This window comes from Oncorhynchus nerka, linkage group LG13 (assembly GCF_034236695.1).
Source record: "Oncorhynchus nerka isolate Pitt River linkage group LG13, Oner_Uvic_2.0, whole genome shotgun sequence".
Taxonomy (NCBI): Eukaryota; Metazoa; Chordata; class Actinopteri; order Salmoniformes; family Salmonidae; genus Oncorhynchus; species Oncorhynchus nerka.
Window position 1 is genome coordinate 53,316,577 of NC_088408.1, and position 17,056 is coordinate 53,333,632.

The following is a 17,056-nucleotide window of genomic DNA, read 5'->3' on the forward strand; positions in this document are numbered from 1 at the left end:
CTGTTATTTACTGTTGTGCCTCGTCTCTTACAAAAGCTTTCCAGAACATGCAAACTGCATTTTATACTGTTCAACATACCTTGTGTCAATTGAAGCTTATCCTCAATACTGACTAAACTAATGGTGTTTTCTAATGCAAGAAATAGACCTCTGAACCTTTCACCTATTACTACCTGTCAGGGCAAGGAGATTGAGGTTGTAACCGCATATAAATATCTTTTGAATTTTAATTGATGACGGCGTCTTTTAAATTGCATATTCAACAACTTACAAAAGAATTGAAGCTGAAATTGGGATGTTATTTTAGGAATAAGGCCTGTTTTTCGCTTGAAGCCAGAAGGAGGCTAGAATCAGCTACATTTATGCCTTTACTAGACTATGGGGATATTTTATATATGAATGCTTCCGCTCAGTGTTTGAGATCAATTGACACTCTTTACCATGGCACTTTGAGATTTATTTTAAACTGCAAAATCCTTACGCACCACTGCACTTTGTATACCAGGGTTGGCTGGCCTTCTCTAGTCACTTGTAGGCTCAGTCACTGGTATACTTTTATTTACAAAGCCATTTTGGGTTTACTACCTTTTTATTTGCATTTTTATTGTTCAGAAATGTGGTGGGTACTCTCTTTGTTCGCTGTACTTTATCCTGCTAACTGTTCCAAATGTCCGAACTGAATTTGGTGAAAGGGCTTTTATGTACTCTGCGCCATCGTCTTGGAACACCTTACAAAATACTTTTAAACTGGAAGAACTTGTCCCGATTGGTGTTTTTAAATCACTGATGAAGGATTTTGAGGCTGATTCCCTGACCTGTCAATGTTTTTAATTTGCAGTTTTATACTTTTGTGAATTCAATGGTTTTTACTAGATTACTTGTAGTTTTTCATGTTGTCTGTCTGTAATTTTTTTAAATGACTTGGTGCTGCCTATCTTGGCCAGGGCGCTCTTGAAAAATAGATTTTAATATCAATGAGCCCTTCCTGGTTAAATAAAAGTTAAATAAATAAATAAATTACGAAGCAAAAACAGGTTTTTAGACATTTTTGCAAATGTATAAAAAAATCACCTATGACATTTACATAAGTACTGACTCTTTCCTCAGTACTTTGCTGAAGCACCTTGGAAGCGATTACAGCCTTGAGTCTTCTTTGGTATGATGCTACAAGCTTGGCACACTTGTATTTGGGGAGTTTCTCCCATTCTTCTCTGCATATCCTCTGAAGCTCTGTCAGGTTGGATGGGGAGTGTCGCTGCACAGCTATTTCCAGGTCTTTCCAGAGATGTTAAATCGCCTTTCAAGTCCGGGCTCTGGCTGGGCCACTCAAGGACATTCAGAGACTTGTCCCGATGCCACTCCTGCTTTGTCTTGGCTGTATGCTTAGGGTCGTTGTTCTGTTGGAAGGTGAACTTTTGCCCGAGTCTGAAATCCTGAGCGCTCTGGAGCAGGTTTTCATTAAGGATCTCTCTGTACTTTGCTCCATTCATCTTTCCCTCGATCCTGATTAGTCGCCCAGTCCCTGCCGCTGAAAAACATCCCTACAGCATGATGCTGCCACCATCTTTCCTCCAGACGTGATGCTTAGCATTCAGGCCAAGGAGTTCAATCTTAGGTTCATCAGACCAGAGTATTGTTTCTCATGGTCTGAGAGTCCTAGTATCCGAGGAAACCTTACACCATCCCTACGGTGAAGTGTGGTGGCAGCTGTGGGGATGTTTTTCCAGTGGCGTGGACTGGTAGACCAGTCAGGATCGAGAGAAAGATGAACGGAGGAGTGTACCATAAAGGCCTGATTGGTGGAGTGCTGCAGAGATGGTTGTCCTTCTGGAAGGTTCTCCCCTCTCCAGAGGAACTGGGAGGCCAGCTCTAGGAAGAGTCTTGGTGGTTCCAAACCTTTTCCATTTAAGAATGACGGAGGCCACAGTTTTTTGGCGACATTCAATGATGTATACATTTTTTTGTACCCTTCCCCAGATCTGTGCCTCGACACAATCCTGTCTCGGAGCTCTACGGACAGTCCTCATAGCTTGGTTTTTGTTCTGACATGCACTGTCAACTGTGGAAACATTTTGTATATACAGGTGTGTGCATTTCCAAATCATGTCCAATCATTTGAATTTACCACAGGTGGACTCCAATCAATTTGTATAAACACATCAAGAATGCTCAATGGAAACAGGATGTACCTGAGCTCAATTTCGAGTCTCTTAGCAAAGGGTCTGAATACCTATGTAAATAAGGTATTTCTGTTTTTATTTGTAATACATGTAATACATTTTAGATTAAGTATGTTTTTTTGACAATCACCATGTTGCTAATCCAGTCGGTAGGCTCTGTGACAGTGGCTAGGTGGCCATCCCTCTCATGTTTGTCCGCTGCCTTCAGGGCCACGGGCTCATTTCTTGGGGCACACTGCACCGGTGTGATGCTGTTGTCGAGCTCGAAGTGGATGTCACCTTGTAGTGACTATTGAAAATGTCACCCGGTAGTGAGTCGTTGAAAACATCCTGGTATGTAGTAACAAGGTGCTGCTTAGTTAATGTCCCTTAACCTCCCTGTTATACCTTGTGCAGTTCTGCAGGGATAGTGAAGTGCATTAACCCAATTTGCTTGCATGTTGAGCCTTTCTGATTGGCCTCTACAATCTCAGTCAATTCTATGTGTGCTCCCCTGACCACACACACTGTTCTCCACAGTCATACTTAGTTCATTGTCTCACCTGAATATAGCTTCAGTTTGGTTTTGCTGGAGATAAGGTTAATCTTGTCCTTTATGCTCATCATGTCACAGGTTGCTCCTGAGTATAATTGACACTGCTTTTCTCCATTGTGCAGTTGTAGGCTGACAATACATTTTTTCCCCCTGTGTATACATTGCTCCTGGTTGAATAGATATGTCCATTATTTCCATTCTCCAGTTCCTCTTCCAGGGCTGGGGTATCCACTGTGTTTAGTTGGCACGAGGCTTGTTTCTTCATGAACATTTTAGCTAATTGATTTACAATTTCACACAGACGTCAAGCCAGACCATAGGCTGGGCATAGCTCCCGTCCTCGCCTGTGATTGTTGCCGCAGTATCTGCATGTCCCAGGGCTTTCCCCTGCTGCACTCAATTGATGTTGCGTTTTTTCTTGCTTAAGTGTAGACCGCCGTCGGGGTCGCCATCCGTTGATGCTGTTGTCCCCTGATCTGTCCTGCGTCATTGCTCTCATTCTCCTATCTGTCAACACTGCAGCCCGGCATATCTCAATGGCAGAGGCTGGAGTGAGCACCCTCATCAGCAATCCCAAACACCACTCTGTCCCTTATCAGCTCATCTATTAATTGTCCATAGTCGTAAGAGGCTGCTTTCTCTTAATCGGGTCACAAAAGCATCAATTGACTCACCCTCTTGTCTGCAGGTGCTGAAAATGAAGTGTTCAAAGATACTTTAAACTGTTTATTTTATTTATCTCTCGAGGGCAATTAGAATAGCTGCAATGTCTTTTCCTGCTCTGATGTTATATAAATCAAATTTATTTATATAGCCCTTCGTACATCAGCTGATATCTCAAAGTGCTGTACAGAAACCCAGCCTAAAACACCAAACAGCAAGCAATGCAGGTGTAGAAGCACGGTGGCTAGGAAAAACTCCCTAGAACGGCCAAAACCTAGGAAGAAACCTAGAGGAACCAGGCTATGTGGGGTGGCCAGTCCTCTTCTGGCTGTGCCGGGTGGAGATTATAACAGAACATGGCCAAGATGTTCAAATGTTCATAAATGACCAGCATGGTCCAATAATAATAAGGTAGAACAGTTGAAACTGGAGCAGCATATACAAGTTGTGTTTGTAGATGGGATGAGACTCACTGCCCACCACTCTTCTCAGTGTTGCTGCCTGCAGTTCAGCTGATTTTTCATATAATCCAGAGGCTAGCAGATCGTCTTCAAATTCGGCCATAAAATTAACCCAGTTATTGCCTAAATCGGCAGTCATTTTCGTTTCATCTGGCAGCGGGATGTTGGTAGCTATGCTGACACTGTATGCAAGCCAGTTTACGAGAAACAAATTGCTAGTTAACTAGCTTGCTGCTAATGCTGATGCCAAAACCTTGATATCCTAAGGTACTTACAGCAGCAGTGCACTGCAGACTCCAGCAACGTGATGTACACTTATTTTGGGTTCAGTTACTTCTGACACCATGTTTGTGTGATAATAATGGCTCAGAGCTTTGAGAATACTTCAGTCATGTTAACATGGAAACCATGGAATGCCGTGACGGCCCAGAATGCAACCATAGTACATAAGGTTCAGTACACCTGAAGGCCAATAGGTGGGGACCTAGTCCCTCTAACAGGTGGACTATTCCTTGTAACATCTGTCTGTCTCTGGTATTTCACTCCTACTGATCTTTGGTTGAAGCTAAATGTACCTCCAGGATAGGCTAGGCTTTATTCATAGTGTAATCTGAGTTTAGGAGCAGAGGTTTTGATTTAATATTTTGGTCCTCGTTGGGGACTGTATTTGTTTCTAGGAACCAATTTTATCCTACTAGCCTAGTACTGGTATTAGGCCTACTTTTATTTAAATCTGGAAAATGTAACTTTTTGGGCGACACGACCAAATGCGAGTTATAGATCTGTAATTCTCATTGAAGTCTAAGAAGCAGTAGATCTGTTCATCTATGCTTTCCGTTAGGTTTTTGTGTCTTTTACTTTCAGTTTTGTACACCAGCTGAAAATAAAATTATTTTTTTATTATGAAAAATATCTTACTGCAGTTTAGATGGTAAAATGATTCTCTATACAATGACTGCTTGTTTTGTCACAAACTTAAAGTAGGCAACTATTCCAATTTTACCAAGCAGGAAATGGAGGAGCGATTTCTGCATATTGCACATTTAACTTAATAATAGAGTGGACTACCGTGCACCATGAAAAAATGCCTCAGTATTTTTATATTGTCAAATGTTTTCCTTGAAATGTTTATTTTCCCCTCCAGAGTTTGTGTGAAGAAGACGACTCAGGAACGATTGGCCCTGAAAATCCTAATTGATCGTCCCAAGGCCCGAAATGAGGTTTGAACCATTGTTTTGCTTTTCCGATTGTCTTTTGTACGTCCTTGTCTGTTTGTCGTCTGTGCTGTCGGTGTCTGTTTGGTCAGCGCTGAGTCTCCAGTGTCGTCTTTGTTTACGTTCCAAAGGACATCCTATTCCCTATGTAGTGCATTACTTTTAACCAGGGCTCTAGGGCTAAAAATAGTGCACTATATAGGGAATAGTGTTCCATTCGGGGGCATGCACTTTGTCTCGTCATTGTGTGTCTTCTTGTCTTATCTCCACTCTTCAACTAATACTCAGGGTGGCTGTGTCTGTCACTCACCCACCCAATGTCATCACCAGTCCACGACATACTTCCCTGATAAAGCACCTCCAGTTGATCAGCTGTGTGAGGTGAAGTCGAAACGAGCAATGCAGTCACATGCCACCCCCCCCTCCCAAATTGATCCACTACTACTGTTTACTTTGTGCGTCAGGCATCTTACTGAGTCTACCTTTAACTCCCTGTTCTGTCCCTGATTCAGGTGCGGCTCCACATGATGTGTGCTACACACCCCAACATTGTGCAGATTATGGAGGTGTATGCCAATAGTGTGCAGTTTCCTCACGAATCCATTCCAAGGTGAGAAGGAGCAAGTCCAATGTACCAGTACATACAGCATGTTCTTGACGGGCTCATTTGAAACACATGTGAATGTTTTTATCGAATTGCTACATAGTGTATTTACACGTGTTATGCTCCTGCACCTAGAGTTCGTGTATCTGTTTAAATGTAACAATAGGTAACCATGACATTCAGATGTAACAACAAAACAAAAACTTTACCCCAGATTTGAGTAGAGGAAAATGCTTTGATTGCCTTAATTTTCCACTTCCGTGGCTGCAGAGCGAGGTTACTGATCGTCATGGAGATGATGGAGGGAGGCGAGCTGTTCCACAGGATCAGTCAGCACAGACACTTTACAGAGAAGATGGCTAGCCAGGTCACCAAACAGGTAACCCTAAAATTCCTCTGTGGTATAGTTGGTAGACCAAAGTGCTTGCAACACCAAGGGTCGATTCCTATTGGGGCCACCCATATGGAAAATGTAGTCACTTTGGATAAAAGCGTTTGCTAAATGGTGTGTATTAGATTTATGCACATTCAAACGTGACAAATTCCTCCTCTCAGGCTTCTAATGCACCCGTGTATTAATAACATAACTTCCTGTGAACGTTGTGTAGCTGAGCCGATGTCTGAGTTTCCTCTGTCCCCCATCAGATCGGCCAGGCCCTGGAACACTGTCACTCACTGAATATTGCACATCGAGACCTGAAACCAGAGAACCTGCTCTTCAAGGATAACTCCCTGGTGAGGGGATAGATGGGCTTACGGGGAAATGTGCATGCGCACACACACAGCTCTTACTACAGCTGTCTAGTAGTAGGCTACAACAAACGTGTTGTTGTAATAGGCTACAACAAGCACGTTGCAAGAGTCCTTTCACCTTTTTAGGAAATATGTTCTGACGTTCTCCCTTTCATTTTCTAGGATGCACCGGTGAAGTTGTGCGATTTTGGATTTGCAAAGATTGACCAGGGGGACTTGATGACCCCACAGTTCACTCCTTACTACGTTGCACCTCAGGTAAGGATGGGTGCTCTGCTCAGTTCTGACACCAGGTTGGGGAGCATTTAAAAAAAAAAAAGTCCTGCTTCAATGAGTGTCGTCTTCTCCTCTCACCCTAGGTACTTGAGGCTCAAAGGCGACACCAGAAGGAAAAGTCTGGAATAATACCTACCTCACCCACCCCTTACACCTATAACAAGGTGAGCAACTACCCTACCTCAGCCACGACAAACCATTATCCCACAAATGGCAGCATCTCAGTTTTTTTAAAAGGATTTACAAAAACATCTCACAAGCATCTTCGCATGCTGCAACATATTTCCACTATATGACATAAGTGTTGTTTGCAGGGTTGTGTCGAGCTCTCTTTCTCTATCCCTATGGCCTGGCTCATTCACTTTCCCTTGCTGTGCGTACAGAGCTGTGACCTGTGGTCCATGGGGGTGATCATCTACGTGATGCTGTGTGGCTACCCTCCCTTCTACTCCAAGCACCACAGCCGCACCATCCCCAAGGATATGCGCAAAAAGATCATGACGGCCAGCTTTGACTTCCCCGAGGACGAGTGGAGCCAGATCTCTGAAATGGCTAAGGACATTGTCCGCAAGTACGTCCCTACAGCAGGTCTTACTGTGTGTGCGCCAAGGATATTGTCCTCAAATACTTCCCCAACATGGATTGTGGGTGTCTCAAAACAGATGGCATGGTTCATCAGTGATATTTTAGGCAAAACCAATTTGGACCGCAACCAGTGCTTTAGTGCTGTATTGTTTGGATTGAGTAGGAAGAGTCTAGTTCACTAATATTACTCTCCCTCTGTAGGCTGCTGAAGGTGAAGCCTGAGGAGAGGCTGACCATTGAGGGTGTACTGGAACACCCCTGGCTCAACTGCACAGAGGCCCTGGACAACGTGCTGCCCTCCGCACAGATGATGATGGACAAGGTGGGCCTGGATGGATGGACAGAGATGGAGAGCATTTATATAGCTCTGTCTCAAAGCATTACTTACGCCCAGTCGTACTTCATACAGGACTGTGAGACTCTGGGGTCCAAACTTTTGCTGACTGCCTTAAAAACTTCAATGTTCATGGTGTAACACTTTGCCTTGTGACCCTTCCTGTCTCCCGCCAACTCTCTCTCCCTCTGCCAGGCAATGGTAGCAGGGATCCAGCAGGCCCATGCTGAACAGCTGGCTAACATGAGAATACAGGACCTCAACATCAGCCTCAAGCCACTCAACTCCGTCAATAACCCCATCCTGAGGAAAAGGAAACTCCTAGGGTCCGTTGGTCTCTCTGTCTGCCTGCCTGTCTTGTTACATGCCTCTCTGCCTCTTTTGTAGTTGGTTAGGATCTGCTTCACATTGTCTGACTGTAGAGCCCATAGTGAGGAGTGACTTTCAACAGCACTGCTAAACCAAATATGTGTGTGTGGTTGGTGTCTGGTATATGTATATCCTAACTGTGTGTTTTGTGGTACAGCAGCAAGCAGAGGGATGGCTTCTTCATCCACGATCCAGAGAACGGCGGCGAGGACGCCAATGTGGCCCTGGAGAAACTCAGAGACGTAATCGCTCAGTGTATCCTCCCACAGGCTGGTCAGTCTCGCCCACACACACACACACACACGCACCACACACACTTCACGTCAACCAATACAGGTGTACATCTCCTATTGACAAGCACAGACAAACAGACATGTATGCACATTTACTTGGTATACAGCACAGACAATTGACACTTAACTGTGTGTATGTGGCAGGGGAGAATGAGGACGAGAAACTGAATGAGGTGATGCATGATGCGTGGCGTTTCAACCGAGACTGCAAACTACTGCGAGACGGGCTGCAGGGCCTCAGCTGGGATGGTAGGCACAACACGTCACTATATATGGCATACAGTGTGCAATGTCAGCTTATACAGTTGAAGTCAGAAGTTTACATACACTTAGACTGGAGTCATTAACTTATTTTTCAACCACTCCACAAATTTTCAAACATTTGTTTACAGACTATATCACAATTCCAGTGGGTCAGAAGTTTACATGCACTAAGTTGACTGTGCCTTAAACAGCTTGGAAAATTCAAGAAAATGATGTCATGACTTTAGAAGCTTCTGATAGGCTAATTTACATTATTTGAGTCAATTGGAGGTGTATTTCAAGGCCTACCTTCAAACTCAGTGCCTCTTCGCAAAATCAAAATAAATCAGGCAAGACCTCAGAAAAACAATTGTAGACCTCCAGAAGTCTGGTTCATCCTTGGGAGCAATTTCCAAATGCCTGAGGTACCACGTTCATCTGTACAAACAATAGTACGCAAGTATAAACACCATGGGAACATGAGACCATACCGCTCAAGAAGGAGACGTGTTCTGTCTCCTAGAGATGAACGTACTTTGGTGTGAAAAGTGCAAATCAATCCCAGAACAACAGCAAAGGACCTTGTGAAGATGCTGGAGGAAACAGGTACAAAGTATCTATATCCACAGTAAAACGAGTCATATATCGACATAACCTGAAAGGTGGCTCAGCAAGGAAGAAGCCACTGCTCTAAAACCGCCATAAAAAAAAGCCAGATTACGGTTTGCAACTGCACATGGGGACAAAGATCACACATTTTTGGATGAATGTCCACTGGTCTGATGAAACAAAAATAGAACTGTTTGGCCATAATGACCATCGCTATGTTTGGAGGAAAAAAGGGGGAGGCTTGCAAGCCCGAAGAACACCATCCCAACCGTGAAGCACGGGGTTGGCAGCATCATGTGGGGGTGCTTTGCTGCAGGAGGGACTGGTGCACTTCACAAAATAGATGGCATCATGAAGAGGGAAAATGATGTGTATATATTGAAGCAACATCTCAAGACATCAGTCAGGAAGTTAAAGCTTGGTTGCAAATGGGTCTTCCAACTGGACAATGACCCCAAGCATACTTCCAAAGTTGTGGCAAAATGGCTTAAGGACAACAAAGTCAAGGTATTGGAGTGGCCATCACAAAGCCCTGACCTCAATCCTATAGAATATTTGTGGGCAGAACTGAAAAAGCGTGTGCAAGCAAGGAGGCCTACAAACCCGACTCAGCTCTGTCAGGAGGAATGGGCCAAAATTCACCCAATTTATTGTGGGAAGCTTGTGAAAGGCTACCTGAAATGTTTGACCCAAGTTAAACAATTTATAGATAATGCTACACTCAATTAGTATTTGGTATGTGAACTTCTGACCCACTGGGAATGTTACGAATTAAATAAAAGCTGATTTTTAAATAATATTCTCTACTATTAATCTGACATTTCACATTCTTAAAATACAATGGTGATCTTAATTGACCTAAGACAGGACATTTTTGCTAGTATTAAATATCAGGAATTGTGAGAAGCAGAGTTTAAATGTATCTGGCTAAGGTGTATGTAAACGTTCAACTGTATACAGTATTCAGACCCCTTGACTTTCCACAGTTTGTTACAGCCTTATTCTAAAATTGATTCAATCGTTTTTTCGGCCTCATTAATCTACACACAATACACCATGTTTGCAATTCTACACACAATTGACATGTTTGCAAATGTATACAACAAACTTAAATTACGTTTACCTAAGTAGTCAGACCCTTTACTCAGTACTTTGTTGAAGCACCTTTGGCAGCGTTTGCAGCCTTGAGTCTTCTTGGGTATGATGTTACAAGCTTGGCACACCGGTATTTGGGGAGTTTCTCCCATTTTTCTCTGCCGATCCTCTCAAGCTCTGTCAGGTTGGATGGGGAGCGTTGCTGCACATCTATTTTCAGGTCTCTCCAGAGATGTTTAATCGGGTTCAAGTCTGGGCTCTGGCTTGGGCCACTCAAGGACATTCAGAGACTTGTCCCGAAGGCACTCCTGCGTCGTCTTGGCTGTGTGCTTAGGGTCGTTGTCCTCTTGGAAGGTGAACCTTTGCCCCAGTCTGAGGTCCTCTGCGCTCTGTAGTAGGTTTTCATCAAGGACGTCTCTGTACTTTGCTACCGTTGAAAAACATCCCCACAGGATGATGCTGCCACCACCATGCTTCACCATAGGGATGGAGCCAGGTTTCTTCCAGACATGATGCTTGGCATTCATGCCAAAGAGTTCAATCTTTGTTGTTTCTCATGGTCTGAGGGTCTTTAGTTCCTTTTGGAAAACTCCAAGCAGGCTCTCATGTGCCTTTTACTGAGGAGTAGCTTCCATCTGGCCGCTCTACCATAAAGGCCTGATTGGTGGATTGCTGCAGAGATGGTTGTCCTTCTGCAAGGTTCTCCAATCTCCACAGAGGAACTCTAAAGCTCTGTCAGTGACCATCGGGTTCTTGGTCACCTCCCTGACCAAGGCCCTTTCGCCCTCGATTGCTCAGTTTGGCCGGGCGGCCAGCTCTATGAAGAGTCTTGGTGGTTCCAAACTTCTTCCATTTTTAAGAATGACGGAGGCCACTGTTTTCTTGGGGACCTTCAGTGGTGCAGATCTTTTTTGGTACCCTTCCCCAGATCTGTGCCTCGACACAGTCCTGTCTCAGAGCTCTACGGACTGTCGACTGTGGGACCTTTATATAGACCGGTGTGTGCCTTTCCAAATCATTTCCAATCAATTGAATTTACCACAGGTGGACTCCAATGAAGTTGTTGAAACATCAAGGATGAGCAATGGAAACAGGATGCACCTGAGCTCAATGTCTCATAGCAAGGGGTCTGATACTTATTAAGTAAATAAAGTATTTCTGGGCAAACATTTAAACATTTTTCTTAAAAAAACTCAAATCAGTTTTTGAATAGGCCTGTAATGTAACAAAGTGGAAAATGTCTAGGAGCCTGATTCCTTTCCGAAGACACTGCACTAATTTCTGTGGATGAAATCCCATAATTAAAGGGAAGTTCTACCTTTTTTCAGCATAAAATTCTAATTCCTCAGTTAGTAACCTTTACCTGCTCACATGAAAATCACATGATGCACAGCAGATGATGGCATCAGTGTCTCCGGATGATGTCATCGGTAAACACTTATCTTATCTGTTTGATAACAAAATATAGAAAAACAAAGTTTTGAAATGTGTTGATGTTGGATGGTGCTGGAGATGAAAATTATGTTGAAAAACAGTGGAATTTCCCTAAAATCTGGTTTGTCAACATTTCTTTCTTTGGTCTCCATTGTAGGACGGGCCTTCTCTGACAAAGTGGACCGCTTGAAGTTGGCTGAAATAGTGAAACAGGCCATAGAAGAAAAGACACATTTACAAGACTCTCCGTAGCAAGTGATTTATTTGTATCTCCTTTTGTATCGTTTATTCTAACATTTTTTTTAAGCCAATGACTGTAGAGGCATTTTTATGTAAATTAACACGCTAAAACTATAGGATTTTTTTTAAAGAATTCACTTGCAAGACTATTGTACTGTAGATATATTGAAAAGAGGCCTTGTTGGCACTATATATTTTTTTTTATGAACGACTGCAAAGAATAAACAAATCCTTATATTTTCGTAAAAAAGAAGAGGAAAATCACAAAAATATTATTTTCTGTAACCCACTGGAGGGAATTTTTACAAGCTGCTTGTCCTGGATGTCCATGGTGATGTTTTAATCTCACTCGTTTTTATTTAATTTGATTCTTATTCCTTTACCTTTTTAACAATGCTACAAGTTGTATTTATTTCACAAAGAAACCCTTATTTCTGACCATGAAGCCTGATGTTTGATCATTCTGTCAGTTGAACAATATGGGTCTCTAAAGCAGACAGAGGAACTAGGCTTAAACTTGGATTGTTCACCCATTGGGTGGTAAGTGGTCCAGGGGGTAGGGAGAGGGACCTCGGTGGAAGTGTGAGGGTTTCCTGTTTAGCTCCATTAGTTCGCTGAGATTACTGCTGTTGTACCTTGAAGCTGCTCTGCTTCAATCTAGATATCAGCAACAGTCAACTTTATTACGTAATGTGCAATAGTAATTTAAAGTATCTGCATAATTTGTACATAGGTTCAATATACATACATGTTCTAAAATACACTAAATGTTCAAAAGTATGTGCACGCCTGCTCGTTGAACATCTCAATACAAAATCATGGGCATTAATATGGAGTTGGTCCAAATAGCCTGTCCTCAGTTGCAACACTCAATACTGAGTTCCAAACTACCCCTGGAAGCAAAGTCAGCACAATAACTGTTTGTCAGGAGCTTCATGAAATGTGTTTCCATGGCCTAGCAGCCGCACACAAGCCTAAGATCGCCATGTGCGATGCCAAGCGATTGGCTGGAGTGGTCTAAAGCTCGCCACCATTGGACACTGGAGATGTGTTCTCTGGAGTGATGAATCATGCTTCACCATCTGGCAGTCTGATGGATGAATCTGGGTTTGGCGGATGCCAGGAAAGCACTACCTTCCAGAATGCATAGTGCCAACTGTAAAGTTTGTTGGAGGCGGAATAATGGTCTGGGGCTGTTTTTCATGGTTCGGGCTAGGCCCCTTAGTTCCAGTGAAGGGAAGTCTTAACGCTACAGCATGCAATGACATTCTGGAGGATTCTGTGCTTCGAAATGGTTTGTCGAGATCGGTGTGGAAGAACTTGAATGGCTTGCACAGAGCCCTGACCTTAACCCCATCAAACACTTTCTGGGATGAATTGGAACACTGACTGCGAGCCAGGCATCAGTTCCGGACTTCACTAATGCTCTTGTAGCTTAATGGGAAGCAAATCTCTACACCAATGTTCTAACATCTAGTGGAAAGCCTTCCTAGAAGAGTGGATGCTGTTATAGCAGCAAAGGGGGACCAACTCCATTTTAATGCTGATGATTTTGGAATGAGATGTTTGACAAGCAGGTGTTCACATACTTTTGATCTAGTAGTGTATATTTCTGTATGTAAAGTCTTATTTATGGCTAACATGGACTCCCTGCTGTGGTCAAGAGCTTAGAGAACACTAAACAAGACTGGTAAAAAGATGCAATGTAGGTTTTCTACTACAGTACTTGATTATTTACATTTACATTTACATTTAAGTCATTTAGCAGACGCTCTTATCCAGAGCGACTTACAAATTGGTGCGTTCACCTTAAGACATCCAGTGGAACAGCCACTTTACAATAGTGCATCTAAATCTTTTAAGGGGGGGGGGGGTGAGAAGGATTACTTTATCCTATCCTAGGTATTCCTGAAAGAGGTGGGGTTTCAGGTGTCTCCGGAAGGTGGTGATTGACTCCGCTGTCCTGGCGTCGTGAGGGAGTTTGTTCCACCATTATTTGTTACTTGTATATATGGTATAATATCTTAAGATGTTTAAACATTTTCAAATGCACAGTACCATCAAAAGTTTGGACACACCTACTCATTTCAAGGGTTTTTCTTTATTTTGTACTATTTTCAACATTGTAGAATAATAGTGAAGACCTCAAAACTATTAAATAACACATATGGAATCATGTAGTAACCAAAAAAAGTGTTAAACAAATCAAAATATTTGTTATATTTTAGAATATTCAAAGTTGCCACCCTTTTCCTTGATAGCTTTGCACACTTGGCATTCTCTCAACCAGCTTCACATGGAATGTTTTTCCAACAGTCTTGAAGGAGTAGCCACATGCTGAGCACTTGGTGGCTGCTTTTCCTTCACTGGAGTGCTGCATCAACTCTCCTTCTTGGTCAAATAGCCCTTACACAGCCTAGAGGTGTGTTGGGTCATTGTCCTGTTGAAAAACAAATGATAGTCCCACTAAGCGCACAACAGATGGGATGGCGTATCGCTGCAGAAGCCATGCTGGTTAAGTGTACCTTGATTTCTAAATAAATCACTGACAGTGTCACCAGCAAAGCACCATCACAACACCTCCTCCATGCTTCACGGTGGGAACTACCTACTCTACGTCTCACAAAGATACGGCGGTTGGATCCAAACATATCACATTTCGACTCATCAAACCAAAGGACAGATTTCCACCGGTCTAAATGTCCATTGCTAGTGTTTCTTGGCCCAAGCAAGTCTTCTTATTGGTGGCCTTTAGTAGTGTGGTAGTGGTTTCTTTGCAACAATTTGACCATGAAGGCCTGCTTCACGCAGTCTCCTCTGAACAGTTGATGTGTCTGTTACTTGAACTTTGATGCATTTATTTGGGCTGCAATTTCTAAGGCTGGTAACTCCAATGAACTTATCCTCTGCAGCAGAGTTAACTCTGGGTCTTCCTTTCCTGTGGCGGTCCTCATGATAGCCAGTTTCATCATAGCGCTCGATGGTTTTTGCGACTGCACTTGAAAAAACTTTCAAAGTGCTTGAAATATTCCTGAATGACTGATCTTCATGTTTTAAAGTACTGATGGACTGTCATTTCTCTTTGCTTATTTGAGCTGTTCTTGCCATAATATGGACTTGGTCTTTTACCAAATAGGGCTAGCTTCTGTATACCACCCCTACCTTGTCACAACACAACTGATAGGCTCAAACACATTAAGATGGAAAGAAATACCACAAATTAACTTTGAACAAGGCACACTTGTGAATTAAAATGCATTCCAGATTACTATGAAGCTGGTTGAGAGCATGCCAAGATTGTGCAAAGCTGTCCTTAAGGATAATGGTGGCTACTTTGAAGAATCTCAAATATAAAATATATTTTGATTTGTTTAACACTTTTTTTTGGGGGGGGGGGGGTTACTACATGACTATATGTGTTATTTCATAGTTTTGATGTCTTCATTGTGATTCGACAATGTAGAAAATGGTAAAAATGAAGATAAACCCTTGAATGAGTGTGTGCAAACTTTTGACTGGTACTGTATACAGTTGAAGTCGGAAGTTTACATACACCTTAGCCAAATACATTTAAACTCAGTTTTTCACAATTCCTGATATTTAATCCTAGCAAAAATTCCCTGTCTTAGTTCAGTTAGGATCATCACTTTATTTTAAGAATGTGAAATGTCAGAATAATAGTAGAGATTTATTTCAGCTTTTATTTCCTTCATCACATTCCCGTTGGGTCAGAAGATTACATGCACTAAATTAGTATTTGGTAGCATTGCCTTTAAATTGTTTAACTTGGGCCAAACGTTTTGGGTAGCCTTCCACAAACTTCCCACAATAAGTTGGGTGAATTTTGGCCCATTCCTCCTGACAGAGCTGGTGTAACTGAGTCAGGTTTGTATGCCTTCTTGCTCGCACACATTTTTTCAGTTCTGCCTACAAATGTTCTATAGGATTGAGGTCAGAGCTTTCTGATGGCCACTCCAATACCTGGACTTTGTGGCAAAATGGCTTAAGGACAACTTTGGAAGTATGCTTGGGGTCATTGTCCATTTGGAAGACCCGTTTGCGACGAAGCTTTAACTTCCTGACTGATGTCTTGAGATGTTGCTTCAATATATCCACATAATTTTCCCTCTTCATGATGCCATCTATTTTGTGAAATGCACCAGTCCCTCCTGCAGCAAAGAACCCCCAAAACATGATGTTGCCATCCCTGTGCTTCACTGTTGGAATGGTGTACTTTGGCTTGCAAGCCTCCCCCTTTTTCCTCATAACATAATGATGGTCAAACAGTTCTATTTTTGTTTCATCAGACCAGAGGACATTTCTCCAAAAAGTATGATCTTTGTCCCCATGTGTGGTTGCAAACCGTAGTCTGGCTTTTTTATGGCGGTTTTGGAGCAGTGGCTTCTTCCTTGCCGAGCAGCCTTTCCGGTTATGTCGGTATAGGACTCGTTTTACTGTGGATATAGATACTTTTGTACCCGTTTCCTCCAGCATCTTCACACGGTCCTTTGCTGCTGTTCTGGGATTGATTTTCACTTTTTGCATCAAGGTATGTTCATCTCTAGGAGACAGAACGCGTCTTCTTCCTGAGCGGTATGACGGCTGCGTGGTCCCATTGTGTTTATACTTGAGTACTATTGTTTGTACAGATGAACGTGGTACCTAAAGGCGTTTGGAAATTTCCCCCAAGGATGAACCAGACTTGTGGAGGTCTACAATTATTTTTCTGTCTTGGCTGATTTTATTTAGGTTTTCCCATTAATGTCAAGCAAAGAGGCACTGAGTTTGAAGGTAGGCCTTAAAATACATCCACAGGTACACCTCCAATTAACTCAAATAATGTCAATTAGCCTATCAAGAAGCTTCTAAAGTCATGACATCCTTTTATGTAATTTTCCAAGCTGTTTAAAGGCACAATCAACTTTGTGCATGTAAACTTCTGACCCACTGGAATTGTGATACAGTGAAATAATCATTCTGTAAACAATTGTTGGAAAAATTACTTGTCGTAACCGAATTGCCAAAACTATAGTTTAACAAGAAATTTGTGGAGTGGTTTAAAAAGGAGTTTAAATACTCCAACCTGAGTGTATGTAAACTTCCGACTTCAATTGTACATTTGAACCTTCCTATGGACTCAAGTCTTAGCCTTATTTGCGCATTGTGCC

At 42.5% G+C, this 17,056-nt stretch overlaps 1 protein-coding gene across 4 annotated transcripts in view; it reads left to right on the forward strand.

The window, feature by feature from the left end:
• The window catches only part of mapkapk5 (MAPK activated protein kinase 5), a 39,645-nt gene extending 27,312 nt beyond the window's left edge, over positions 1-12,333 (forward strand). The window contains exons 3-15 of one of the 4 annotated variants that reach the window (XR_003865142.2): positions 4,984-5,059; positions 5,566-5,663; positions 5,928-6,036; positions 6,303-6,392; positions 6,573-6,668; positions 6,770-6,850; positions 7,070-7,257; positions 7,473-7,593; positions 7,801-7,931; positions 8,132-8,247; positions 8,412-8,516; positions 11,564-11,644; positions 11,806-11,896. Coding sequence is in view for 3 of the 4 variants with exons in the window: in XM_029677341.2 (XP_029533201.1) it covers positions 4,984-5,059; positions 5,566-5,663; positions 5,928-6,036; positions 6,303-6,392; positions 6,573-6,668; positions 6,770-6,850; positions 7,070-7,257; positions 7,473-7,593; positions 7,801-7,931; positions 8,132-8,247; positions 8,412-8,516; positions 11,806-11,900 (1,306 nt within the window). In the remaining variant the exon portion in view is untranslated. Of the gene's footprint in view, positions 1-4,983; positions 5,060-5,565; positions 5,664-5,927; positions 6,037-6,302; positions 6,393-6,572; positions 6,669-6,769; positions 6,851-7,069; positions 7,258-7,472; positions 7,594-7,800; positions 7,932-8,131; positions 8,248-8,411; positions 8,517-11,542; positions 11,645-11,805 lie in introns of those variants that run through there. The other 3 variants (XM_029677341.2, XM_029677342.2, XM_029677343.2) reach the window with 3 other exon arrangements.
• Positions 12,334-17,056: the final 4,723 nt, after the last annotated feature.